Genomic DNA, 26,960 nt, shown 5'->3' with positions numbered 1-26,960 from the left:
TGTGATGACCCACTCAGGCAATCTGGTGCAGCCTTTGGACCCGTGCTCAGGAACATCTTTTTAAATGCATTCAATAAAATACAGAGGAGTACAAAATAAATCAATTCTATTGAAATATGGTTAACCAAGGAGTTTTTTTTTTTAAATAAGTCCACAGACTGCAGGTTAAGAGCCTCATGATCTAGTCCAATGCCTTCATATTACAGAGGAGAAAACTAACAGTGATTCCCAAAGTGGACGCTACCGCCCCCTGGTGGGTGCTGCAGTGATCCAGGGTAGCGGTGATGGCCACAGGTGCAGTTATCTTTCCTATTAATTGCTATTAAAATTTTTTAAAAATTAATTTCCAGGGGCTCAGTAATATTTTTTCTGGAAAGGGGGTGGTAGGCCAAAAAAGTTTGGGAACCAGAAGGAGGAAGAACCCTTTCCATCTGGGCTTTTCTAGAACTGAGAAGGTCATAGGAACATGAGCAGAAATCCCCTAGAGAACTGAGTGCAGCAGTGCTGGGCTTGGATTCAGGAAAATGTGAGTTTGAATCCTGTCTCAGACACTCAGGAGGTGTGCTCAGCCTTCATGTTCCCATCTGTAAACTGAGACTAGTAGTGACACCTACCTCCCAGGACTGTTATGAAGATGAAATGAGATAATGAATGTCAAGTGCATTGCTGAAAGTGTTATGTAAACATTTACTATTATTAGTCCTGCCCCTCCCATTTTACCGATGAAGAAAATGAGGCAGAAAGAGACTTGTTTTACAAAATTTCCCCTAGCATTGAAGGCAATAATAGGGATAAACAAACAAAACTAGAAACAAAAGCCCAGTGATTGGGAATGGCTGAACAAATCACGATGTAGGAATATAATGGAATGTTATTGCATCATAAGAAACTATTTATATGAAGAATTCACAGAAATACGGCAAGACACCCCAGGTGAAGTGATGCAGAATGAGCAAAACAGAAACAAAAGAATCATAAACATGTTAACGATAACTATGCTAAGTTACAGCAAGAGCAACAGCAACAAAATTCATGTTAAATACAGAGGGAAATTTCATTACTACCTAAAGATTTTATGAGCATCTTTTGTCTCTTTTAACAACCAGTAAATAACCAAAAGGTATAATTGTGTGCACACTCATTTGCAATCATTCTTGCTTCATTTGTTTTCATTTGGGGCTATTTTTCTCTCTTATTTTTGTTTAAATATTTGAATGCCTGCATTTGTCAATGAGAATGAAAAATACTGGGTTAGCAGATAGAATGCTACACCTAGTGCTAGGAGATCTTGGGTTCAAGTCCTGCCCTCTGACACAAACTGGCTCTGTGACCCTAGGCAAATAACGTGACTTCCCAGGGTTCTAGGCAACTCTCTAAGATAGGAATTCTTAAACCTTTTTTGAGTTGTGGACCCTTTTTGGAAGTCTGTTACAGCCTATGGGCTCCTCAGAATGATAATTTTAAATACCTAAAATAAAATACAAAGGTTTACAGGGCAGCTAAATGACTCAGTGGATAGATAGTCAGGTCTGGAGATGGGAGGTCCTGGGTTCAAATCTGGCTTCAGACTCTTTCTAGCTATGTGATCTTGGGCAAGTCACTTAACCCCACTCCATTTCCTAACCGTTATGATTCTGTCTTAAAACACGTTGGAACCAATACTTAGTATCAATTCTATGACAGAAGGTAAGGTTTTTTTTTAAATACATGGGTTTATGAAGGAAATCATTATATTGAAAGTTATCAAAATATACTGAAAAAAATTCATGGACCTCAGGTTAAGAATACCTGTTCTAAGACTGCAGATTGCAAAGAAGGTGGCAACCTGCAATAGGAGAGGGAGTTTCTTCCCCTGGTAGTATCCCGAACACATGGAATCATAGGCCGGGTCCCTATCTGTCCCCACCAAATGTGCATCATAGCTTTATTGAAGTAATAACAGTCATCTTAAAGTTTTAACAAGAGTTTTGTGGCTATTACACACTGGGCATATTTGCAGGGGGCTCAAACTTAGTTTGTTTTTTATTTCCAATCCAGTGTTTTTTCTCTTTGCTGTGTTCCTGGTCTGACAGGGCTCTGACAAACTGACACGCCATGATAACTAAGGATGGTTGAACAAATGGGGGAAATCAGGCTTCCTACCCCTAGAGCAATTGCATTGACTAAGGCTAATGACACGTTATCAATCATTGCCACAGGTCAGCAATTAGCTGGAAGCAGAGAAGTTTTGAAGAAGTGGAGCCAGATACAGATTACTGGCAGCAGTGTCAAAGGCTGAACTGCCTGAGATGGTCCTGTAGAGCCTATTGACGTAGATGCTCCTGGATCTGACCTGGCTGGATATTCTTGGCAGGACCATTCTATGGTCTTCTTTCCAGCCATCCCTCAGAAGCCAAACGTGTAACACATGTATAACCCAGTGGAATTGCTTGTCAGCTCCGGGAGTGGGGAAGGAAGAGGGGAGGGAGAGAAAATGAATCATGTAACCATGGGAAAAGATTTAAAAACAAGTAAAATTTAAAAAAATTAAATTTAAAATTTAAAAAAAGAAGCCAAATCATGCCAGCAAATGAATAAAAGGCTCGAGGAACTGACATGGGAATTGCTTGTTCTTACTCCTTCTAGATCATCAGGGATAACCTTGCCCATAGATTGAGTAGGCAGCAGTATACAGGGGAGATGTCAAAATGTAAGGAAGGTCTTACTATCTCTTTTTGTCTAAAATCTCCCTCTCACTGGCTTAAAGCTGCTGTCTGAAATTCTACCCATCATATCTGTTGATCTAAATTTCCTCTTTTGGTTAAAGCAGTGTAGAAAAGGATCATGTGCTGAAATGAGACATTACCAGCCACGAACATATTAGAGTGAATTGGTCTTCTACATCTTTCTCAATATGCTGGCACAGTTTTGAATGGGGGAAAAGTATGGAAAGAAATTTCTAGGCCACTGGCCATTTCCTAGGGAGTGGAGATCTGTAAAGAGTCAGTGGGCAACAGGGTCTTAGAAGCATAGATTTACAACTGTTCACTGAGTCCAACCTCCTCATTTTACAGATGAAGAAATTGAGGTTAAGTGACTTGCCCTGGGTCCCACAGGTATAAGAGAGGTCAGTCTCAAACCTGGATCTTCCTGACTTCAAGTCTTTTCTAGCTGCTATGCCAGTTTGCTTCTCATGGGCGTATGGCACCATAAGGGAAGAAGAGGGCACTGTAGGGGAGGTAAAAGGTTATCTCCTTCAATACTGGGCCAGTGGACCAGACCCATTGGAATACAATTCATAAAAGCCTACAGTAGGTAAGTATTTGGCTATGAAACGTAACTGTGGGCTTTGCAGGGACAAGTTTACCGATGACTTAAAATCGACTCCCCTTTAGACTGCTGCCTACTCAAATCTTTGGGCAAGGTTATCCCTGATGATCTAGAAGGAGTAAGAACAAGCAATTCTCATGTCAGTTCCTCGAGCCTTTTATTCATTTGCTGGCATGATTTGGCTTCTTTTTTTTAAATTTTAAATTTAATTTTTTAAAATTGTATTTGTTTTTTTTTAAACCCTTGTACTTCGGTGTATTGTCTCATAGGTGGAAGATTGGTAAGGGTGGGCAATGGGGGTCAAGTGACTTGCCCAGGGTCACACAGCTGGGAAGTGGCTGAGGCCGGGTTTGAACCTAGGACCTCCTGTCTCTAGGCCTGACTCTCACTCCACTGAGCTACCTAGCTGCCCCTGTATTTGTTTTTAAATCTTTTCTTTAGACTTAAAGGTACTAGGGTGAGGACCCAGAGTTACTTTATACATCTTCCAGCCTCTCAAAAGTGTTTGTTTCCTGGAGATGCCTCTTTGGGAGCTTCCCACTGCCCATGGGAGGGATATAAGCTCAAGTTAAATGCCCCTGAGAGAAAAAGCACATATTTATCATTTTCATAACCCTCCAGTCTAGCCTTTTACGTAGAACAAATAGGTGACCACCTTCTGTTATTGTTTCGGGAATCCCAAGAAGGTCCTTAATTTAAAATAAAAACAAAATAAAACACCCCTTCTTTCCATCTCCCTGGTCCCTAGCTGTCTGACTCCTCTTACCTGGAAGGCAACTGAGGCCATCCTCTTGCAGGGTGAATCTAGGGAAACAGGCACACTTATAGGAGCCCACCGTGTTGATGCACAGGTGCTGGCACAGCTCACCAGGGTACAGGAGGCACTCATCTCGGTCATCCCCAGGCAGGCTGTTAGACAGCTCAGACTCCTGGCTGATGGACAGGGCTTCATGGAGGTTCTCTCTCTCTGAAACTAGAAGAATATTCCTTTGAAAGTGACAGGCATTGTTACACAGATCCCCAGGGAAATAGTTCAACTTGGATACCTTGAACTATGTCACAGCCAACTCAAACTATGGGCTTAGTCTTGCCCTCAGGGCCATGGTGCTAGTGGGATGCCTCAGAATTCCTCAGAATCCTAGGGAGTAATGGAATTTTGTCACCTCCCATCTAGTATCTTTTTAGCCTAATCTGGTAGAAAGAGACCTCAGAGGCCTTCTGACCAAACCTGTTCCAGAACAGAAATTGCCTTTGCAAAACTCCCAATAAGTAGAGATCTTCTACAAAACAAACAAACAAAAAAGTCCACCGCGGATGTGGAGAACTCTCTTTTAAATAATTCTAGATATTAGGACATTTCTTCTTTATTTCTTGCTCTCTCTAAATCTCGGCTCTGCTGCCTATCCACCGTGTGATTTTGGATGTCTCTTAACTTCACAGAGTCACAGTTTCTTCATCTATAGAACGAAGGGATCGGATTAGATATTCTCTGAGGTCCCTCCTAGTTCTAAATCTTTGCTGTCACTTCTACCCACTGGGACTTGTTCTGTCTTCAATGGCCAAGCAGAGGGAGGCAATATACCTGAGCAGAGAGATTCGGAGATGGAAGACTTGAATACAAATCCCAAGTTAATGTTACTATTAATTGTATAAATACTGTACAAGTCTATTCACCTCTATGCACCTCAGCTGCATGTTTTCTCTCTCTCCCGAGGCTATTTCCCAACTATGCTATTTTTATCTGGTACATACCAGTTTATGTACATGTGTTCCCCATTTGAATTTAAACTCCTGGAGGAAAGGGACTATTTTTGCCTTTTTTTTTTTTTAGTGTTTAGTGAAATGGCCAAGCACTTAATAAATGTTTAATTGACTGATCAGTCTCCAAATAGAATTAAGAGGTTGGACTAGGTAATCTCTAAGATTTCTTTCAACTCAAAAATCTCATGAATCCAATCCCTCACTTACACAATAGTCCTTCAAATACTTGGATACACAGATCAAGTACTTTCTAGATTTTTTTTCCCATTCAGGGAACACCCCCACTTCTTTCAATCAATCCTTGGATAGCAAAATGTCCAATCCCCTCATTGTCCTGGGCACCTTCCTTTGGTCCAATTACTGCTGTTAATAAACATAAAAGTCATCTTCCCAAACATCATCCCACTTGTCCAAAATCCCTATGTCACAGTTCCTTTGGGTTAAGTCAGGAAAGTTCCATGAAAATGCAGAACTGGGACTTGGGAAAAGAAATGGAGCAGCTGATCCATCATCAACCATTAAAATCTTTTCTTAGTAAGCCTACTTAGCAGCATTGCACATAATAGGTGCTCCATAAATGTTAGCTAAATTAAATTGAAAAGCTAGCCCTGAGACAGAATCCAGCCCCTTGTTATAATTGCATGAGGCCTAGAGGAAAGGCCCAAGAAGTACATCATAGATGCTATGGCCCAGGATAGTCAGAAGTCAGCAGAAAATCACTATACACCTGGGCTTTTATGTAAGGAAAAGGGCTGGGGGAAGATGCCAAGGGAGAAGGGATAGTATAAAGGATCAGGAGGGTACCACAGACAAACCTGACAGACTCCTCTAATTTACCCTTGATAGCCCTGACTTTGTGGTAACGCTTTGTTCTAAGGTGGCTCTTCCATTTGGAGTGTGACTGTCAAGTCTTCAGGGACAGTCAGCTCACAGACTGGAAAACTATTTATGAAGGACTGATCATAAATGATTGGTAGGAATAGGATGAGGGAAAGAGAGAGAGGGGAGACATAAAGAGAGAAAAGAGTGATGAAGGGAGAAAGAAAAGAGAAGAGAGGAGAAAAAGAGAGATGACAAGAAGCAGAAAAAAGAGGGAGATGGGCATTATATGGAAACAATGATGAAGTCAGAATAGCACATGGGGGAAAGAAATAGAGAAGAGGTAAAAAAGGTTAAAAGAAGCTTTTGGTGTCAGGGTCAGTTATCAGGAATAAGCCAAAAGCAGAGACCCATCAGTTATACTAGGGAAAAAGTTTGTTGAGTAATGGCCTGTGATAGTAGAGTGAGGAAGAATGGAAACATGACTCAAGACACGTAGGGGAACCCAAGAAATAACCTGAATTTGGGAAAAAGCAGCCTGCAGCGAGGCAAGGCAACATTTCTCAAACAAGGAGAGAAATGTGTTCTACAATCTAGCTACCTATTGTCACTCACACAGGACACTGCCATCTGGGTCCTTGGCATAGGAAACAGGTCCTCCCACATGCCTAGAATACATTCTTCCTTCTTATTTCTACGTCTTATCTTCCCTGGCTTACTTCAAGACTCAGCTCAAATCAGCCTTCTGGAGGAAGAATTTCACATTTTCTCTATGTGTTAATGCCCTCTCTCCAACATGATCTCCTATTACTTATCTTTCTCCCCCCCATATATATACACACATATTATGTATATATCCTACACATACATGCATATATCTAGAGAGAAAGATTCTTATACACATATATACATATACATACAGATATAAAACATCTATCTTATATATTGTACACATATGTACATATGCACATATATCATGTATCTTATACATGCACATGCATATGCATATACATCTAGATCTGTGTGATATACATATCATATCTCTTATACACATATGTGAATATACACATATATGTACCGATCTATAAACATACATATACCTATAAATATATCTTATATCTCATACACAGATACCTACAGATATAGAATATGTCAATATATGTCAATATACATATATACACTATCTCTTCTATATTTTATACATATATATGTATTTTATGGATGTACACATACATGCATATATATGTAATGTATGATGAAGTCAGACACATTAGTCATTACATTACATATGATGTAATGATATGTAAATAACCATGTATGTACAAGATGTACATATTATTTCTTCCACTGGAATGTGAGCTCTTTAAGGATAGGAACTATTTTTTGCTCATCTTCGTATCCCAATACCTAGCCTGGCACATAGTAATCACTTAGTTAATGCTTGCTGACTGGCTGACAGTGTTGACTAGCAAGAAAGGCTGGGCTATGAATGTTGGTAGGGGGTGGGATCTGGGGGGGGGGTGTCTGGAGAATTCTACTCTGAACAGATCAGAGTGGAAAATGTTGGTCAAAAAGAAGGAACTAAAATCATCGAGCTGGCAGGCATGATTCCTATAGAAAAGGGAACAAGGAAATTAGATTTCTAGGGTTAAGGAGGTCTCTGGGCAAAGATCCAAGCCTGCCTCTGGATTAGCTGAGATGCTGAGCTGTCTCTAGAGGGTTCAGTCTTGGACGTAGTACTGAGCTCTCTCCAGACTGTCTCCATGTACTGCCATGGTGCAAAGCTGTCCCAAGGGTGTGACTAAGGTATAACTCTGAACCTCACTGGGATACACAAATCCTACCCTCCTGCCTTGGTTCTCAAGTTAAATGTTTTCTGGAGGGTTTGTGTGTGAGGTCATATTTGAAGAACGTGTTTCATATCTGTTCTGTTTACATTAAGAAATGGCATTTAAAGGGAAATAGGATCCTGATGTTGATTTCTCTACATTTGTTTCTGCCCTGATATTGTTGCTTGAATCCAGCTGCACTGCAGGCCTTCATCCCAATCCAAACTGATTGGTCTGGGCAGTGTCACAGAGTAAAACCAGCCCCAGAAGAGTAGCCAGGTTCATGAGGTGGGCAGAGATAAGGGAGCAAGATGCCCATGAGACGTCTTCCAGAGTCTGGGGATGAAGAATTGGGGAACCTGAATGGAAAGTGGGAGCCCATCAATTTTGGAAAGGTAGTGCAAATCATGGCATATGAACATAATGAAATATCATGCTATAAGAAACAATGAATACAAAGAATTCAGATAAAAATGGAAAGATGTGTATGAGTTGATGCAGACGGAAGAAAGCAGAGTCAAGAGAACAAAAATCACAAAATAACGTAAAGGAAAAGAATACCAAAAGAATTGAGAACTCTTGACAGCACAATGACCAATGAAGACATCAAGGGCCTGCTGGGTAAGTTTTGCTTTTTGCCTCTTGTTAGAGAGATGAATCTATCTTCTGGACCTATTTTTAGGTCCAAAATGTGGCACACATTTTCAGAAATGGCTAATATACTTATAAACTTCACTGTGTTTATTTATTACTAGGGAGGATTTTCTATTGGATTGGGAGTAGGTTATTAGGAAATGGCAGCATTGATATGGGCTCCTAGGTAGCAAAGTGGACAGAGCACTAGTCTCAAAGAAATGAGTTCAAATCAAGGCTCAGATTCTTACTAACTGTAGGACCCTAGATGAGTCATTAACCTTTCTTTGTTTCCTTATCTGTAAAATGAAAACAATAAAGAGCAGCTGCCTTGTTGGGTTGTTGTAAGGATCAAATGGGATAATAATCATAAAGTGCTTAGTGCATTCCCTGAAAAATAATAAGTATTATATACATGTTTACTATTGTAAGAATATATTATTATTGATATAAATAAATAATAAAATTTAAAATAAACAAAAAGAATCATAGTTAGATAGGTTATTCAATCCAACCTGTAGCACGAATCATATCAATAACATCTGTGAGAAATGGCCCTCAATCTCCATCCACATACCTCCAAGAATGGGGATCATAGGATCAAAGATTTAGAACAAGAAATGACTTTAAAGACCAAAGAGTCTAGATTCCTCATTTTACAGAGGGGAAACGAAGTAGAGATTAAATTGCTATCCCCAGAGTTCACAGATAATAAGTATCTAAAGTGGGATTTGAACTCTTGAGTCCAAGGATTACACTCCATCCACTATCCCACTTTGCACCTCAACAGTTTATTCCATTTTCAGAAAATTCAAAGTGTTACTATATTTGTATATATACACAGGTGTGTGTATATATAAAAGGGAATTCTTTGTTCTCTTTGAGTTTACACTTGTGAAAGGGAATCCTTTATTCCCTTTGTCCATTTTTAGTTAACACTTTGGTTAACAATAACTTAAGTACCCCTACCTAGTACCTTATCAGTCTGAGAAGACAGGATTAACTCTCCTTTGTCTACTTTTGAATTGAATCCACAAAAGCTTGAACACCCTTCTTAGCACTAGGTGGAGGAGCTCTTCACCTTTTCAACTCAATCAGCCTGGAAATGAGAATTCACACCTATAGAGAAGGTGAGAAGTGGTTCCCACAAACACTGCCACCTGGGCAGTGCTGGGCAATTTGGAAGCTGTGATTGCCCTTGTGAAAAAGGGAAGGGATAAAACGCCACCATAAAAAGGCCCTGAATTTCTGGGGTGAGGGAAATTGATTCCAAGAAGGAAGTCAGCTTGAAGAAGGAGCTGGACTTCCAGAAGAAAGTCAGCTTCAAGAAGAAAGTTGGCTCAAGGAAGAAAGTGGGCCTCAGGAATCACTTTCAGCTAGAATCATCATCTTGACCTGCCTCTTGGAGGGAACTTGGGTGAGTGGATAGCTGGCTTTCCCTTCCTGTCTTCTGGAGAGAGTTAAAATTCCGGTCAAAGGTCAATAAGTCCTGGCTGAGTCAAGCACGAGAGCAATATTTAGTTAGATGAGCTAATGTTTTCTCTTTTGCATTTCTCTGCTTTCACTCATTCTTCCTCTTTTAAAAATAAAAGCTATTAAAGTCATTTTGACTTTGAAGCAATAATACTTTGAATTGGTGACTACCATATTATTTATAAATTTCATATATTTTAGGCAAATCATTAAAATTTAATTCTTACATATATATGTATGTACACACACATATATTTTGAATAGATACTATATTTGAATAGTTGTCATATTACTATGTGGCAGTGAGATGTGGAAAACAATAATCTCCAAAAAACTGAAATTCAATATCAGATAGATAACCATGGAGTGATACAACATGGCTGTATAGAGGTCGTAACAAAGACCCAATCAAATTACATAAAGAGAAATAGGATTTAAAGATGCTTCCAGGAAGATATGTCTTGGGAAGCAAAGATGGGTTGGTCTTGTGGCAAGGACTAGCCAGAAAGCTCTGCTGATATCCTTATGATTCCAGGGGAAGTGGAAGAGAGCCTCCAATACACTGGGTGGACTTCCTGTGGTGGTTTTATGGGAGGGGAATGGACAAGAGTCACAGAATCAGGGGCAGGCACAGACAGATGCAATCTGTATCATTGAAGAGAACCAATGATATCACAGATCTTAAAGTATTTCAGAGTCTCATAGGATCACAGATTTAGAGTTAGAAGAAACTTAGTCCAATACCTTCATTTTAAAGATGAGGAAAACAGGACCAGAAAAGCTAATGATTTATCCAGTCACATATTTAATAAGTGACAGAGGTTCTCTCATTCCAACCCTTTGCACTTTTCTATTGTATTATTTGTTGTTCACTTGTTTTGGTCTTGTCCAACTCTTTGTAAGCTCTTGGGGGTTTGTAAGCATTGGGAGTTTTCCTGGGGAAAATACTGGCATGGTTTGCCTTTTCCTTCTCCAGCTCATTTAACATATGAGGAAACTGAGGCTAACAGGGTGAAGTAATTTGCCAAGGAGCACTAACAGTGAGGTGCTGTTGAGTTCTTCCTATTCTAATCCATGTCTTCCCATCTCCCCATCACTGTCTTCTTTCACCACTCTATCCCCTGTTCTTATGCCCTCTGCCTCTGTACTCTGCTCCATTGCATGTCTCTGTTCTTTCTGTGCTTAGTTGCCTCCACATCCTCTCTACCTCATTAAAGTGAGATTAAAGTTTCACTTTTCTCTGCCATCATGGCTTGTGCTAGTGAGAACCCAAAGAGTTGGACATTTCAATCCCATTTCATAATTTCACGAATTGATGTTCAATTCAAAAATCTTAAAAGCAGATCCAGGACTCAAATTTGAATCTCCTGTCTCTCTCTCCAACCACTCCATCCTTGCCATCTAGTTGTCTTTCTCTATGGTGCACTGCCTCACTATAATAATAAATGCTTATGTTATAAAAGTTATTATCTTTGATTAAAACCTGTGACTTTGTTGGTGTGAGGAATTTCCTCTTATGATGCCAGGCTGGATCTTCTCTATAAATCAACACACTAAGACAGTGTGACTTTCCCAGGGTCACACAACAGTATCTGTCAGAGACAAGCCTTGATCCCAGATTTTCCTGGAAGAGCTGTTATTTCTTGTCTTTGCAACCCCCATACTTAGCATGGTGTCTAGAACATGGCAGGGCCTTAATAAATGCTTATTGAGGGGGCAGCTGGGTGGCTCAGTGGATTGAATAGAGCAAGGTCTATAGACAGGAGGTCCTGGGTTCAAACCTGGTCTCAGATGCTTCCTAGCTGTGTGACCCTGGGCAAGTCCCTTAACCCCCATTACCTAGCCCTTATTGCTCTTCTGCCTTGGAACCAATAAACAGTATTGATTGTAAGATGGAAAGTAAGGGTTTTATATATAAATAAACAAATAAATAAATAAATAAACACATGTTGATTGATGATTTCCTAAAACCAAGACCAGTGCTCCATTCACTGTATCATGTTGATTCTCATACTATAAGGCCATTACATTTATGATGTCACTTCAAGGCTTATAAAGTAATATCCTGAGGGTACTAAGTAGCATAGTGAATAGAGTACTGGGCATGGGGATAGGAGGTCCTGGGTTCAAATCTAGCATCAGACACTGCCTAGATGTGTGACCCTGGACAAGTCACTTAATCCCAGTTGTGTAGCTCTTACTGCTCTTCTGCCTTAGAATCCCTAGTATTGTTTCTAATAAGGTAAGATTTTTTTGTTTTGCAAAATAAATGGATAAAGTGTTATCCTCGTAATAACTTTGTGAGACAAGTGGCAGATAAGGGTCAATCACTGAGTAATGAGGCTGGAGGGTAAGTCAGGCTGAGAATAAGAGAAGAAAGTGAATTGGGCATTGAATCAGCAGAGAAACAAGAGGTATTATGCTTTAATGCAAATAGCACTGGACTTCTTAGAGTCAAAAAGATAATTCTGATCCTGCCCAAGACACTGGCTGGGTGACCCTGTGCAAATCAGATCCTCTCTGATCCTGTTTCTTCAACAGTGAGAGCAGGGGACTCAATGTCCCTACCAGCTCTAAAACTATAACCCTTCCTGCTGCCCTTATGGGCAAAGGGCCAATCATCTCAGGGGGCGCTCAGGCAGCCTACTTGGGCAATTTCCAAGCCATACACTGGGAGTAACATAGAGGGGACTATAACCATATCTGGGTTTCCTTTCTGTCTCCCATTCAGACACCCTCACCAGTCAGACTTAGACTCTGTCCAATGGAAAATCATGCTAATAGTCTCTGAACAGCTCAAGACCCCAGAAGCAGGTGTCAACCTGAGGGTGAAGTCGAGGCTGGAATTTCACAGCTGGAATCCATGAGGAGCACTTTTGTGTCTCACACGTGGAGGGATAATGAGGGAGAGGAGCCAGAGGAATGCAAGAGACCCTGTGCACGGGGCTGGGCTTTGAAGACGTGTGGGATGCATTCCAAACTTGATTTATTGGGCATGAAGAAGCATGACTGCCCGGCTCAGCTCTGGCTCACATTTCCATCCCAGAACTCCATGAGGAGAGAAATCTCTGATTACAGAGAGGCCTGATCCAGCATGATTAGTGCAACTGAAATGACTCCCAGCTGGGGTCCTGGCCCAGGAACCCCATGATAAATCCCAGGATCTCCTTAGGATGCTGTCTCTGCTTTAGGTCTGGGATGGCTTTATCGAGAGGTCTGGGTCTGGGGTCTTCCTCTGAGGAAGGAGGCAATGATCCCTCATAAGCAACTACTAAAGTCTTAGAATTTCTCATCTTATTTTCATTTATTTATTTGTTTTTAAACCCTTAACTTCTGTGTATTGGCTCTTAGGTAGAAGAGTGGTAAGGGTGGGCAATGGGGGTCAAGTGATTTGTCCAGGGTCACACAGCTGGGAAGTGTCTGAGGCTGGATTTGAACCCAGGACCTCCCGTCTCTAGGCCTGGCTCTCAATCCACTGAGCTACCCAGCTGTGCCCCTAGAATCTCTCATCTTAGACAAAACAAGATGCCACAACTGCCCAGAACCAGGATTTGGAGACCCTAAATCCAAGGTCAGTCAGGTGGGATAATGGATAGAGCACTGGCCTTAAAATCAGGAAGACCTGAATTTGAATCCTTATTAGCTTAATGGTCCTGGAAAAGTCATTAACTTCTCTCAGCCTCAGTTTCTTCATCATCAATGAGGGTAATAACACCTACTTACAAGGTTATTGTGAGGATCAACTGCAATAACACATATAAAATGCTTTGTAAACCTTAAATCACTCTATAAATATTAACTAAAATTAGAAGAAATCTCAAATCTAGTCTAACACTTTCATTTTACAGATGAGGTAACTGAGACACAGGGAACTTAAGTAAAGGTTCCATGACCCTTTCATTGTCCTTAACTCTAGTTTTATATACTTTATATATTTTTATTTATATATTATATATTTACTATTCATATTAATTAATTGATCAAATAATATACATTATGTTTATATACATTATATATATGTATGCATATATATATATATATTTACCATTTCTTTCAGGAAGGGAGTTTATATGTTTATATATATTTATACTCCCTTCCTGAAAGAAATGGTACTTAACTGACTGTAACTTGGGCAAGTAGCCTCACTGTGTTCCAATATCTTCATCTGTAAAATAAGAATATGTCAAAGGTCCCTCTCCCAGCTCTTATCAATGGCCTTATCAATTTGGGAGGTAGCAGAAGGGTCCTGGATTTGGCATCGGAAGTCATTCAGTTGTTTCAGTCATGTCCAATTCTTTGTGACCCCTGGGTTTTCTTGACAAAGATTCTTGAGTGGTTGGCTATTTTCTTCTCCAATTCATCAGAAGACTTGGACTTAAAACTCCACATCATTACTTACTTGGGAAACAGTGTGAGCCAGTGGAAAGAGTACAGAATTTGAAGATAGAGGGCCCAAGGTCAAATCCTCCTTCTGATATTTGCTACCTATTTGACATTGGGTGAGTCACTTAAATTTCACCACATCTCAGTTTCCTCAATTGCAAAATGAAGTGATTGGATGAGATGACATCATGGTCCTATTCAGGCAAGTCACTTTGGCTCTTGGGATCTCAGTTTCCTTATCTTCAGAACAAGAAGGCTGGACTCAGTGGTCTTTGAGGTCCTTTCTAGTTCCAAATCCTATGAGTCTATAAAGTTTTAACACAGTAACTCATTATTAATCATGCCCAGAGAAGGTAGTAGAAATGGAGAACCATGGAATTATGGACTATCTAAATTGGTAGAAATCTCGGAACATAAAATGTCAGAGCTGGGAGGGCTGTTAGAGTATAGAATGTTAAATATGGGAAGGAATTTGGAAAAAAAAGGTGAAAGGGATCCTAAAACACAGAATATTGGAACAGGAAAAAATGTGAGAACATAGAATGTTAGGACTCAAAGGACCCTAGAACACAGAATTCTAGAGAAGGAAAGGATGGGAAAAATAGAATATTAGGAATGAAAGGGACCCTCAAATGCAGAATTTTAGAATAGAATAGAATCTTATAGAATCATATAACTGGAATGGATCCTAGAACACAGAATGTTAGAGCAGGAAAGAATCTTATAGAATGTCATAACTAGAAAGATATAGAATGTTAGAGATGCAAATGACTTTAGAACATAGACTGTTAGAGCTAAAAGAGGTCCTAGAATATAATATTTTAGGGCTAGAAGAGGCTTAGAACATAGACTGTTAGGAGAGAGATCTGAAAAATTGTCCAACATTTTTCCAGTGTAGGAATCTGAGACCCATGAAGATGAAATAATTTTCTCGAGGTCAACCATCTAGTTAGTGACTAGGCCAGCCCCCAGCTCCTATGGTTCTCTGTCCAGGACTCTTTCCCATATAATGTACTGTCATCTAATTTCCCAGCTAATCATTCCAAAGGGGCTTGATAAAATCTGAATCATCTAGTTTGTGATCCTTTCTTCCATGTGAGATGCCTTCATCTCATCCAAGCACTCAGAAGGCAAGAAACGTGCTTCCAGCTTCCAGCCTAGAACCTCACACATGGTAAGAGCTCAGTGAACACTTGTGGACCTACAGAAACTTTGCCTCTACCCTGGTCCTCATCCCTAAGGCTCATCTCTGTAGGCGGGACCCCAAGCACTCATTTGTGTAAGCAAGGGAATGACTTATGTGTTATCAGCTTTTTGGCTAAGGCAAATTCCTACATCAGGCTTCCAGCTTTTGTCCTGGTCATCCCAGCTTGGTGAATTCTGAAAAGGAAAATCTTGAAGCAATGAAGGCACACCCCCCGACCTCAAGGGAGGGGAGAATCATACAAATCTTGATACTTTTCCATTGCAAAACATCCCATTGAGTAGGCTCCCTTTCATCCAGATGTTCAGTTTGGCTGGGGGAAGGTGGTGTTAATGTTTCATGCCTTCTCCCAGCTTAGAAACAAGTAGCATATGGTAACAGGAAGAGCACTGCTTTTGGAGACGGGAGATTTGTTTGGATCCTATCTCTGACTATTTACTAGCTATGTGGCCATAGGCAAGTCATTTAACATCTCTGCCTCATGGTTTTTTCGATTGTGAAGTGGAAATAATATTTTCATTCCCTATTTGTAGTAACAAAAGGTCTTTGCAAATATCAAAGTGCTATATCAATATGAATTATGATGGGGTAGACATCATTCTAGAGTCTCACATAATTTGCCTGGTTTCTGCCAAGGCACAATTTTACTTAAAGCCATCCTTGGCATCTGCTGTTGGAACTAAGGATCTAAGTATAGGACAGGGTTGGGTTGGGTTTATACTGAGCCTGAGAATTCTGTTACAGTTTCACTGACCCCCAGATGAAGAGGGACAAAATGTGTTGAGCATTCCATACTGAGAATCAAGGGAAGTGATATCTACTCGGGCACTAACCAGCTGTGTAAGCTTTGAGGGAGTCACTTGGTTCTTTGGGACATTGACATTCAAATCTGTCAAGTAAGGGAGTCCAGGTCATTGGTCTCTAAGGCCCCTTCTAGCTCGGACATGCTATGATTGATTCAGCTGAGGATGAAGACAGAAAGCTCAAGGGTGACCGTCAGTTTATTAACATTTTGGGCCTGAGTAAAGGAAGATGCTGCCTGCTGGGCTATCAGAAAGCCCATGTCCTGACCCCTGAGCTCAGCAAGCAAGATTCTTCATGCCAAGTTGTCTCTCAGTAGGGAAGGGATCACTCTCTCTATATTCTGAATAACTCAGACATTCTGTGTCTCCATCTTTCCATATTGATGACATTGGACAAATCAGTTGGGCTCTCTGCATCTATCTCAGTGAAAAAGGAGGGAATTGGATTTCTTGGCTGCAGATTCTAATCTGTTACATATGAACCAATGATCTGTGAAAGTGGGGTCACCTAGAGAATTCGAGCCAGTCTATGGGTGGCTCTTACAGTCCCTGAAGGTCAGTTATTTCATGTTGGTGATCCCTAATCAGTTCTACAGATGTTGAGAAAATGCTCCCAAGATTGAAATCCTGAAAGGATATTAGACACTGAATGGAGGCCAGTTTCTCCCCAAACATATCTAGACTCCGGACAATAAACAGAGTCTGAGATGGGGCACTCAAAATCCACATTGAGAAAGAGCTTGGAGAACAGCCATGAGCCCACAGGTGTGTGTGGGTATCCCAGCTGCCCCATTCAGAGCTGTGCAGGGGAGGAGCTCAGGTATGAATAATGGAGTTGTGCCTTTTCATGCATCAGAAGGCTCTCTTCTTATCTGGGAGAGATGACTTAGGTTGCTTTCATTGCCAAGAAACTATAGGAGGAGAGAAACAAGTTCCGCCTTGGAAAATACCCCTGTGAGGGTAGTTGGACACACATTCAACTTCTACAGCCAAATTTGAACAAAACCCTAAATTCTCCTTCCCAGATATTCAACACAGCCCAGACTGTGCTATCATTATCCTATCTGGCCCACACATACATGCCAGGTCTAGTTATGCTCCTGAGCCATAGGATGCTTGAGTACCCTTCCTCCTGGAATTCTGCCCTTGGGAAGCCTTAGTCTCCTTTTTAGGTCAACCATTTAGTAGATGTTAGCTTTAGTGATCCTAGCCAATGTTTTCCATCCACTGTTCTGTCAAAGGTTTGGGTGTTTATGGTAGGTTGATGGGTAGAAGAAGAGCACTCCTTTCACTGTCCTGACTGCTCTCTAAGGGCTCTTCCTGTTTTGTATAGCTCTGGTTAAGCAGCCGACTCGTAGAGCCAGAGTGCTCAGGAATCGCTGTTCTATGGGCAAAGTTTCCCAACATGATTCATGTACTCTTGGGAAGTAGCTAACAGCTAGGGAAAAGAAGACCCCATGAGAATGTGCCAATGCTGCTGGTAAGGCAGTCTTCCGGTAAGGCTGAATATTCATGATCCATAATCTGAGTCAATTAAGCAAGGAAAGCTAGTTCAATTTTAAATTCAATTCCAAGGGTAAATTGAGAGGAATGGTGGTATAGTGAATAGAGGGCAGAACTTGGTATCAAGAAGAGCTGGAAAAAGTCTTTCTCAGGTAGAAGAAAGTCACTTAACCTCTTTGGACCGTAGTCTCATCTGTTAAATGAGGGGATTGGAATCGGTGACCTCAGAAGCCCCTTCTAGCTCTCAATCTATGATCCTATCATTCCATAAACATCCATTGAGAACCCATTATGTGTAAAGCACTATATTCTGAAATGCAGGGGTCAGAAAAGAATAAGACACAGATCCTGCCTTCAATGAGCTTGCAATCTAATAGAGGAGATAAGACATGGACACAAAGCAGAATGTGATTAAGTCCATTAGAAAATATTAGCACAAAGGAGAAAAAGAGAATACTCTAAACTGGAAAGATGGGGAAGGCTTTGTGGAGAAACTAGCATTGGAGGTGGGCATTGAAAGACAGGGATTCAGCAAGTAGAAGTGAAGAAGGGGTCATCCAGATATGAGGAAAGGCTAGGAGATGGTGAGGTTGGACATTATTGGGGTGGGGGAATTGAGTAAAACAAGTTAAACAGATTATGAGGGAGTCATCATGATCTATGGGAAGACAAGGGACCTGGATTAAAAGTCTACTTCTGATGGCATGACCTTAAAAAATCCCTTAATCTCCTTGGGCCTCAGTTTCCTCAGATGTAAAAAGAGGGAGCTTGACTTGATGGCCTTGAGTTTATGGCTGTGGAAGCAGCTAGACAGTATACACTGAGCCTAAAGTCAAGAAGATATAAGTTCAAATCCCACCACAGATATTTATTAGCTATGTGACCTTAGGCAAATCTCTGTCTGTCCCAGCTTCTTTATTTATTAAAATGGATTTAATAATGGTATCTACTTCACAGTATTGTTGTGGAGACCAAATGAGATAATATGTAGAACACTTTGCATAGTGCCTGGCATATAGTATGTGCCATATAAATGTAAATTATTATTATTGTTGTTATTATAATGGTCTTTCAGGTACCTTCCAGCTCTGGATATCTGATCTTGTGAGTGTAGGAAGGAGAGTAGTGTAAGATAAAGTAGGATAAAGCCAGGCAAAAGAGGACATTCAATGTCAGAGAGAAGAATTAGAATTCACTTCAGTAATGGCTCATCATAATAGGGGAAGGCTTCCCTGCATAGAGTAGGTGATTAACACATTTCTATATAATTGGAACCATGGATAATTTCGGAGTCAGCGAGTGACCTGGTCTGAACTGTGGATAATAACCATCGCTAGCATTTCTAATGTGCTTTCAAGTTTTCAGAGTGTTCTATATATGTTATCTCATTCAATTAGGAACATCACTCTGGCAATGGGCATTTGCAAAAAATGGATTGGAGAAGGCTAGATGTGAAAGAGATGAGACTGAGGAGAAGTCCAGGGGGAGTTTGACTCAGAAGTACTCAGATCTTGAACTGTGGTGCTTGAAATGGGAATGGAAAGAAGAGATAGGTTATAGTATAGTATTTAATAACTTTAATAATAAATAACTCAGCATCTACAGAGAGCTTCAGGGTTTGCAAAACACTTTACAAATATTGTATCATCTCTTCTCACAACTCTGGGAAGTCGGTGCTATTATTTACAGATGAGGCTGAGAAAAGTTAATGATTTGTCCATGGTCACAAAAATAGTTAATATCTGCGGTGGGATCTGAATTCAGGTCTTTCTTATTCCAAGTCCAATGCTCTAACTACTATGCCACTTAGTATCTTTATGCTGAATATATTTTTATATTTACTTGTCTCTCTCCATTTGAGTGTAAGATCCTTGTGAGTAGGGATTGTTTAATTCTTTACACTTGTTTCCCCAGTGCCTACAATAGTGCCTGGCACATAGAAGGCACTTAAAATACTTGTTGAATGGTTAACAAAATGAGATAATATTTATAATCCATTTGGTATTTTCTATGGGAGAGAAGAATAATACATTTATCTTATAAACCAGACATGGGCAACCTTTTGAGATTCGTGTGTCAAAATTCAACAAAAAACTAAGCATAACTTGGGTGGTGTGTCATTTTGAAAAAAACCCCATAATTTCATGATATTTATAGTTTAAATAACAAAAATATATAATTGTAATATATAACTGCATTTAATAAACCAAGATAGTTAATTAATATAGGTAGAATTGCCATCTATAGTGCACAGTGTCTACACTACACTACACCATATGTTTCATCCTCGGCATGCGGTCCCATACTTCTCTGTATGTGGCCTCATGCGAACGCATGTCATTGAAAATGGCTACATGTGTCAACGTATGTCATAGGTTTGCCATCACTGTTATAAACCAACTATGTGAAACAACTAAAATTCCCAGAGAAATTGTACTTGGTGAATGGGGAAAGGGGAAACAATTTTTTTTATTACTTTACCATGTCACAGAAGTTAAAGATATAAAGGTTTTATGTATTTATAATTTTTTCAAAACTTTTCAAATGTTTTCAATTGAAATTTCAAGTTGAAATTTCAAATTTTCAATTTTCAAATTATAATTTTTTTCAATACTAAAAATTTCAAATTTCAAATTTCAATACTAAAAAAAATTAAAAACACTATATAAATGTGAGCTATTATGATGATGATGGGGCTAGACTGGATGGTCCTTATGGTCTTCACTAACACTAGCATCTTATGATTCAAAGAGATATTGACAAGGTAGAACTGGTCTGTAGTGTGAAATTAACTAAAGCCTGACCCCAATTCTGTATACTACAAGTGATGGGTATAGATGGAGTGGGGCGTGCATGGCAAAGGAGAAAAGAGACAACAGTCACTCCAAGGTTCACAGCCTTGCCTCTCTTCCTCTAAGAGAGGAAGGTGGCCTCTCTTAGCCAGGAGAGTGGAATGGTTTTCAAGGGAAAGTAATGAGATTTATCATAGATAGGATGACTTTGAGGCACCAGCAAGACATGCAGATGAAAATAGCCATCTAATAATTAGAAAGAAAGGAATTGGAGTTTGGGGGGAAAGATCAGGGCTGGGAATTTAGATTTGGTCCCCAAAGACACAAAACTGATAGCTGAAGCTTGAAGGTAGGTAAGTTCACCAAAGAAGAGGAGAGGAGAGGATGATTTCTATTGTATGAGTAGAAGGATAGCAGTCAGCTTGAAATCTCTTCGAAAGAATTTTTAAAATTCCTTCTTTCTTGGCCTTGGAATTTTTCACTTTCTATATCATTATTGATTACAAGAGATAAGATGGATTTGTCCAGGGGTATTGGGCATAAGATAGCACCTACCTTTCTCTGGTGTCACTGTGGGCAAAGGCTCGGGGGGCTTCCGGACCTCAGGCACAATGAGATGGTCCTCTCCTTCACAGCAAGACAGCATCACATGGTTGCAGGGATAACCCAGATTTGGGTTGGACTCACACATCTGCCCCTCATTCTTGACTCTCAGGCCCAGGGCACAGCAGTCACAGCATTGCTGCAAAAGGAGAAGACCACAGTGTATCAGGGTGAGGGTACCTTCCCCACTTGCTCCACCATTATGGACACTGGAAGCAAAGAAGATACGGTACATAGAGAATTATGGAGTTAAAAAATAGAGGAGGCATAAGAAAAAGAAAACAGGGAAGGGCAGGATGATAGGAGAAGTATGAAAACAAGTTTATCTTTGCTACCAGTGTCTAATAAAATGGTAGTATGTTGCATTTGGCATCTAGCATACAAACTGTAAAAGAAGAACAGATGGAAACAGAAAGAAGACTACCAAAAGGCCAGTGAGATGTGAGTTCAAATCTTGCCTCTTCTTTTTATGATTTGTAAAAGCTTGGATGAATCAGTTTCTTTGTCTGGGCTTCGGTTTCTCTGGGACTGGACCAGTCAATTACCAAGGGTCCTTCCAGTTCTAACATTCTACAATTCTAAATCACTTTCCTAATCTAGGGTCTACCTTCCTTGTCAGTAAACAGAGGGGTCTGGACTAGATCCCTATGGCCTCTATTCACTCTAATATTCTATGATCATTTATGACTTTTCAAAGATACTACATGCTGGGTCAGCCCTAGAGTCTCTCTCACCCTTGGTTCTCTCTCCAACAAGGCATGTTTTATACACTGGGTTGCAGGCAGATGTGGCTGACTCTCTCAGGCTAACCCTCTCAGGCTAACAACATTCCCACATATCCTGGTTTCTTTTTAGAGCCTCTTATGGGTCTGGCATCAGTGAGTTTATCAGAGCCTTTTTGGAAAACTACTTCTATTTTTGACCCATCTTTCTCCTAAAGGTTTCAAGCCCTATAAAATTTCTACTTACTATACTTACCTTTTCTGACCTTCAAGGAGTTCTCTTAGAGGTAGTATATATGAGGATGCAGGAAGAGTCACAGGGTCTCCCTCTCTACCCCCTTTTAGAGTCTGATCATCCCCACCTCAGCCTGGGCCTTTCCAGCCAGAAGAGCCTTATGTGTCTTTTTTTCTGATAACATACGAATCCCTCTAGGCCTGTGTTGGTGAACCTATGTTACCTGTGCTAGTGGGGCTGCTCCCTTCCCCTTCTCCATGTGCTCTCATCACCCACCCCTCTATCCAGCAGCTCAATGAAAGCATTCCCTCCCTCCCCTGTCTGGGGTAAGGCAGGGAGCTCACATGCAGCATGAGGGTTGCAGTTTGGGCACTCGGTTTCTAAAAGGTTCACCATCACTGCTCTAGGCTGTAGCATCAGGTATGTGCATGAGGCCAAGCTATAAACATGGGGAACTCCTCCTGGAAGGAGGATATTCTAAAAGGACCTATTCTGGTCTGTTTGGGAAGAGATTTGCAGAGAGGTCTAGGGATGCTCCCAAAGAGAGTGCTTTTTTCTTAATAGTCTCAATGGATCAAATTGCCTTTAGGACATTAAGCCTCATACATTGAAAGCAGCCACAGGTCCCTTTTCCAGGTGTGACTCCATGTAATATGTTTCTTTAGGCTTGAGCCCCCACTCTATTGCTATTCCTTTCTCCTCAGCTGTATTATGGCATTCCTCACAGAAATATGATATTCCCGCCTTGATACTCAACTGTGATATACTCTATATATTTTGTTATGATTTACAGACCACTTCCCTGCTTCCCCAGCCAACTGTGATAGTCCAATGGGTCCATCATCTCAGTGAGTATGACTACCACAAGTAGATATGCCAACCACACTTTTTCATGCTGTGTGTTTTGTTTAGATCCTTCCAGAAAACATCCACAAAGAACCCACTGAAAAGGCTAGAGGTCTTTCTTTCCTTTTTCATCTCCCATCTCTGAGCCTTTCTATAGGAATGCATGCTCCTCACTTCTGCCTTGTAGAATCCCTACCTTCCTTCAATGCATGCTCAGGTGCCACCTTCTACACAAGACCCTTCCTGCCCCATCCTGTGGCAAATGCTAGTGTTCTTTCCTTTTAAAGATTACTTTGTATTCTTCTGTATATATTTTGTATTTATTTATGTGTGTATATATAGTATTCCATTTCCCCCATAGAACATAAGCCACTTGGAGTCAGGTGGCTTCATTTTATCTCTCACTAGCATCTAGCATAGCACCTGGCGCATATGAACTATTTAATAAATATTAAATTAAATTAAAGTGCTAAGCACTTTACAAATACCTTATTGTGATTTGCACAATCCTTAGAGGTACGAGCCAGGAACATTTGAAAAATCTATCAGGAACCTTTCTTCCATTTGAACACTAGCCTAGAAACCCCCAATGACAACAGCAGACATCTTTGGCAAGCACATATCTCCCTGTTTTATGCTCCAACTAATAGTGATAAAGAAGATCTTGGACAAATTCAAATTTATCTTGTGGTTATCTCTCCAGAATTGTTGAGTGATCTCAACATGTAGAGGACACACCTTGTCAGAGGACTGCCTTTTGGGTCACATTTTTCTGTACTGAATCAAATGCGTTTGTTGTGGGGGGGGGGAAGGGTAATCAAAAAGCAAGAAAAAAATAGTAATTTAAAAACAAACAAGCACAGCAAGATCCTGTATCCTGTGAGAACCTTTTAGTCAATTGTCATCTGATAGGAAAAAAAAAAGATGGACAAAGTCTTTCCCTTCTCTTCTTTTCATCAAAGATATCTTTGATACATATGGGAATCATTCTTGCAAAGATGTTACAAAACAAGACCACAGCTGTAGAGATCAGGAGTTATGAATGGCTTTTCTTTTACCCCTTTTTAATAGTAATTACTCTCTGTGGATTTTTCAAGTCATTTGTTATCATCTTCTCCTTCAGATATCTTGAAAATTATCCCCTTAGTACTTTCAAAATAATCTCTTCCAGGGGGCAGCTGGATGGCTTAGTCAAGTGAGAGCCAGGTCTAGGTGCCACCTTCTACACAAGATCCTTCCTGCCCCATCCTGTGGCAAATGCTAGTGTTCTTTCCTTTTAAAGATTACTTTGTATTCTTCTGTATATATTTCTCGCCAGCTTCCTAGGAGTCATTATTTTTCTGTTTTCTATGCCTATCAACCCCATTGAACTTGACACTCAGATTTAATTCCTGATCTAGGTCTATGCTTCTTCACCTTCACCTGCTGTCCTCCATTCCCCATCCTTGTAACTTCCCAGACTGAAACACCCTTCTTTGGGCACCTCTCTCATAAATGTTGTCTTCTTCTATTAGAAGGCTGACCTTTTGAGGGCAGGACCATCTCACTCTTTGTACACTTAGCACTTCTGACAGTGCTTTTTTTATCCATCCATCCATCCACCCACCCACGCACCTTCCCCATCAAAAGTACACATCTGAAGGAAAGGAAACCTAAGCCAGCAAAGTAGAATTGGAATGAGAATAATTTGTGAGAGAAGAGCCAAAAAACTGCTGGGTCTTGCCTTGTACAAGGAGATTCCACAGGTGTCATTCTCCTCCGGGCCACAGGCTTCACCTTCCTTGGCACCAACCATCCCAGCAACACAGCTGTTTTCTTTCAAGTAGGAGACACAACACTGCTTCTGAGCAATCCTGTAACACAGACAGAATGAGGTGGGAGGAGATGGTTAGATGGATCCATTAATTGGAAACTAATAACATCTGATGATGAAAATGGACATTAATAGCCTCTAGGTCAGGCTCCCCACCATCTCCTTCCCTTCTCCCTGGTTTCAATGGGAGTCTCTATGGAAGTTAAAAATAGATGCTAACTTGACCCAAGATTCATGCTGGGAGGACTCTTCGACCTGCTCCACTCTATCTTTGTAGAGCTCAAAGCACTAGGAGATTTCTCTTTCCAGGGTAATCAGCTAGTCCTTTGTCTGAGGCAGACCAGGAGTCAGACTGTAGGAGATTGCCTTTGTGTGGTCTGGTACAAGGGACATTTGACTGGGAAGCAAGCAGCATGGGTTTAAATTTAAACTCTGCTCAAAGACTTGTGTGTATTTGGGTAGAGAAATTATCAACCAAACCTCAGTTTCCTTGTCTATCAAATGCAGAGAGCCTGGTCATGAGGATCATTCTTTATCACATTCTACTATACCTTGTATCACTTATTTGTATGCTTCCAAATACCCCTAAAATTCCCTGCAAGGGAAAACTGCTTTCTTTTTTATTTTTAGGTGGTCAGTGTTTAACAAAGTAAATGGATGTGTGTGTATAAGTGCATGTGTGTGTGGCATATGCACATATACATATATAAATTTTATGTATATGGTTTCACATATATAATGTCATATGTATATTACAAATAGATATAAAGTTTTTTTTAAACAGAGAACTAGGCAGGAGGGGGGTGGTCATGGTGGTGGTCCAGCCCTATGATTTCTTTCCCATAGGGAACTCTTGGTGAGGAAAATTCCTCTCTTGATGCCAATCAGCACCTGCTCTGCTACTATATATATTTTTATCATGAAAATTTTTTTTACCAATTACATGTAATAATAAATTTCCACATAAGTGTTCTGAAGTCCTATGATCCAAATTGTCTTCTTCCTTCCCTTCTTTTCCCCCTTTTGGAGCTGGAAGCAATTCGATCTGGGTTTTACATGTCTTGTCATACAAAACATATTTCCATATTGTTCATTTTTGCAAGAGAATAATCATATAAGACCAAAACCCCCAAACAAAGACCCAAATAAACAAGGGAAAAGTTGCATGCTTTCATCTGCATTTTGGCTCCAAAAGTTCTTTCTCTGGAGGCGAAGAGCATCCTTTGTCATAAGCCCCTCAGAATTGTCCTGGATCGTTGTATTGCTGCTGCTCTGCTACTATAATAGCAGATAGTGGCTAATATTGCTCTAGACAGTGGGTCATAAGCCATAAGCACCAAAGGCAATATTTGAATCCAGATCTTCCTCACTTCACAGTTCCCTTGCCAGCCTCTATACCACACTGCATCACATACACACTTAATAAGTTTTTGTTTAACGGAATGAGCTAGTGTATATAAAGTACTTTGAAAATATGCTATATAAATAGAAGGCATTTGTATTTTTTTAACAGTTTAGGTCTTTGTGATCTTTTCCAAAAAACACCAAAGTATCCCTCAGGAATATGGCTTCCTCTTCTTTTTGAGAATGAGAAGTGAATTGCTAAGCTTTTGTTGAGCCTGAAAAATAGCAGGTGGTGTTCCTTTGTTGAATGACAACTTCTTGGCTCAAGGCCATGAGTTCCTAAGGAGTAGAGACACCCCACCCTTAGGCAAGCTTCTACTAAGCCAAGACTGGCTGATGTTAGGGCCAAGGAGGGTGGGAGGTGCTGGTCCATCATGATCATGGCCCAGGAATGTTCCTTTCCCTCAGAAATAAAGCATGGAGAGGAAAATAAGTCATTGGACAGGGATGAAGGATCAGGTTACAGGTTCTAGAGTTTTATGACATCTTCAGACATCATTTCTTTTTTTTTAAACCCTTACCTTCCATCTTGGAATCAATACTCTGGTAAGGGCTAGGCAATGGGGCTCAAGTGACTTGCCCAGGGTCACACAGTTAGGAAGTGTCAGAGGCCAGATTTGAACCCAGGACCTCCTGTCTCTAGGCCTGGCTCTCAAACCACTGAGCCACCCAGCTGCCCCCATCCATTCATCATTTCTTGAAAAAGATCAAGAGGACCCAAAGTAATTTCTCCTCAGTATTGAAAGTTTTCTTTAAAAGTCATAATTGAGAGGTTTATCAAAGTTAGAAGATAACCCAGAGTTCTAGAAATCTAAGGAAAGGAATTGT

At 40.4% G+C, this 26,960-nt stretch overlaps 1 protein-coding gene across 1 annotated transcript in view; it reads right to left on the bottom strand.

The window, feature by feature from the left end:
- The window catches only part of FBLN2 (fibulin 2), a gene marked incomplete at its 5' end in the record, with an annotated part of 60,444 nt that extends 35,668 nt beyond the window's left edge, over positions 1–24,776 (bottom strand). Inside the window, 3 exons of the mRNA XM_044676288.1 lie at positions 4,076–4,282; positions 21,065–21,251; positions 24,639–24,776. Of these exons, the coding sequence (XP_044532223.1) occupies positions 4,076–4,282; positions 21,065–21,251; positions 24,639–24,776 (532 nt within the window). The remainder of the gene's footprint in view (positions 1–4,075; positions 4,283–21,064; positions 21,252–24,638) is intronic.
- Positions 24,777–26,960: the final 2,184 nt, after the last annotated feature.

This window comes from Gracilinanus agilis, chromosome 1, assembly GCF_016433145.1.
Source record: "Gracilinanus agilis isolate LMUSP501 chromosome 1, AgileGrace, whole genome shotgun sequence".
In the NCBI taxonomy this organism is placed as follows: domain Eukaryota; kingdom Metazoa; phylum Chordata; class Mammalia; order Didelphimorphia; family Didelphidae; genus Gracilinanus; species Gracilinanus agilis.
Note: the sequence above shows the minus strand (reverse complement) of the source record. Positions and strands in the feature narration are given on the sequence as shown.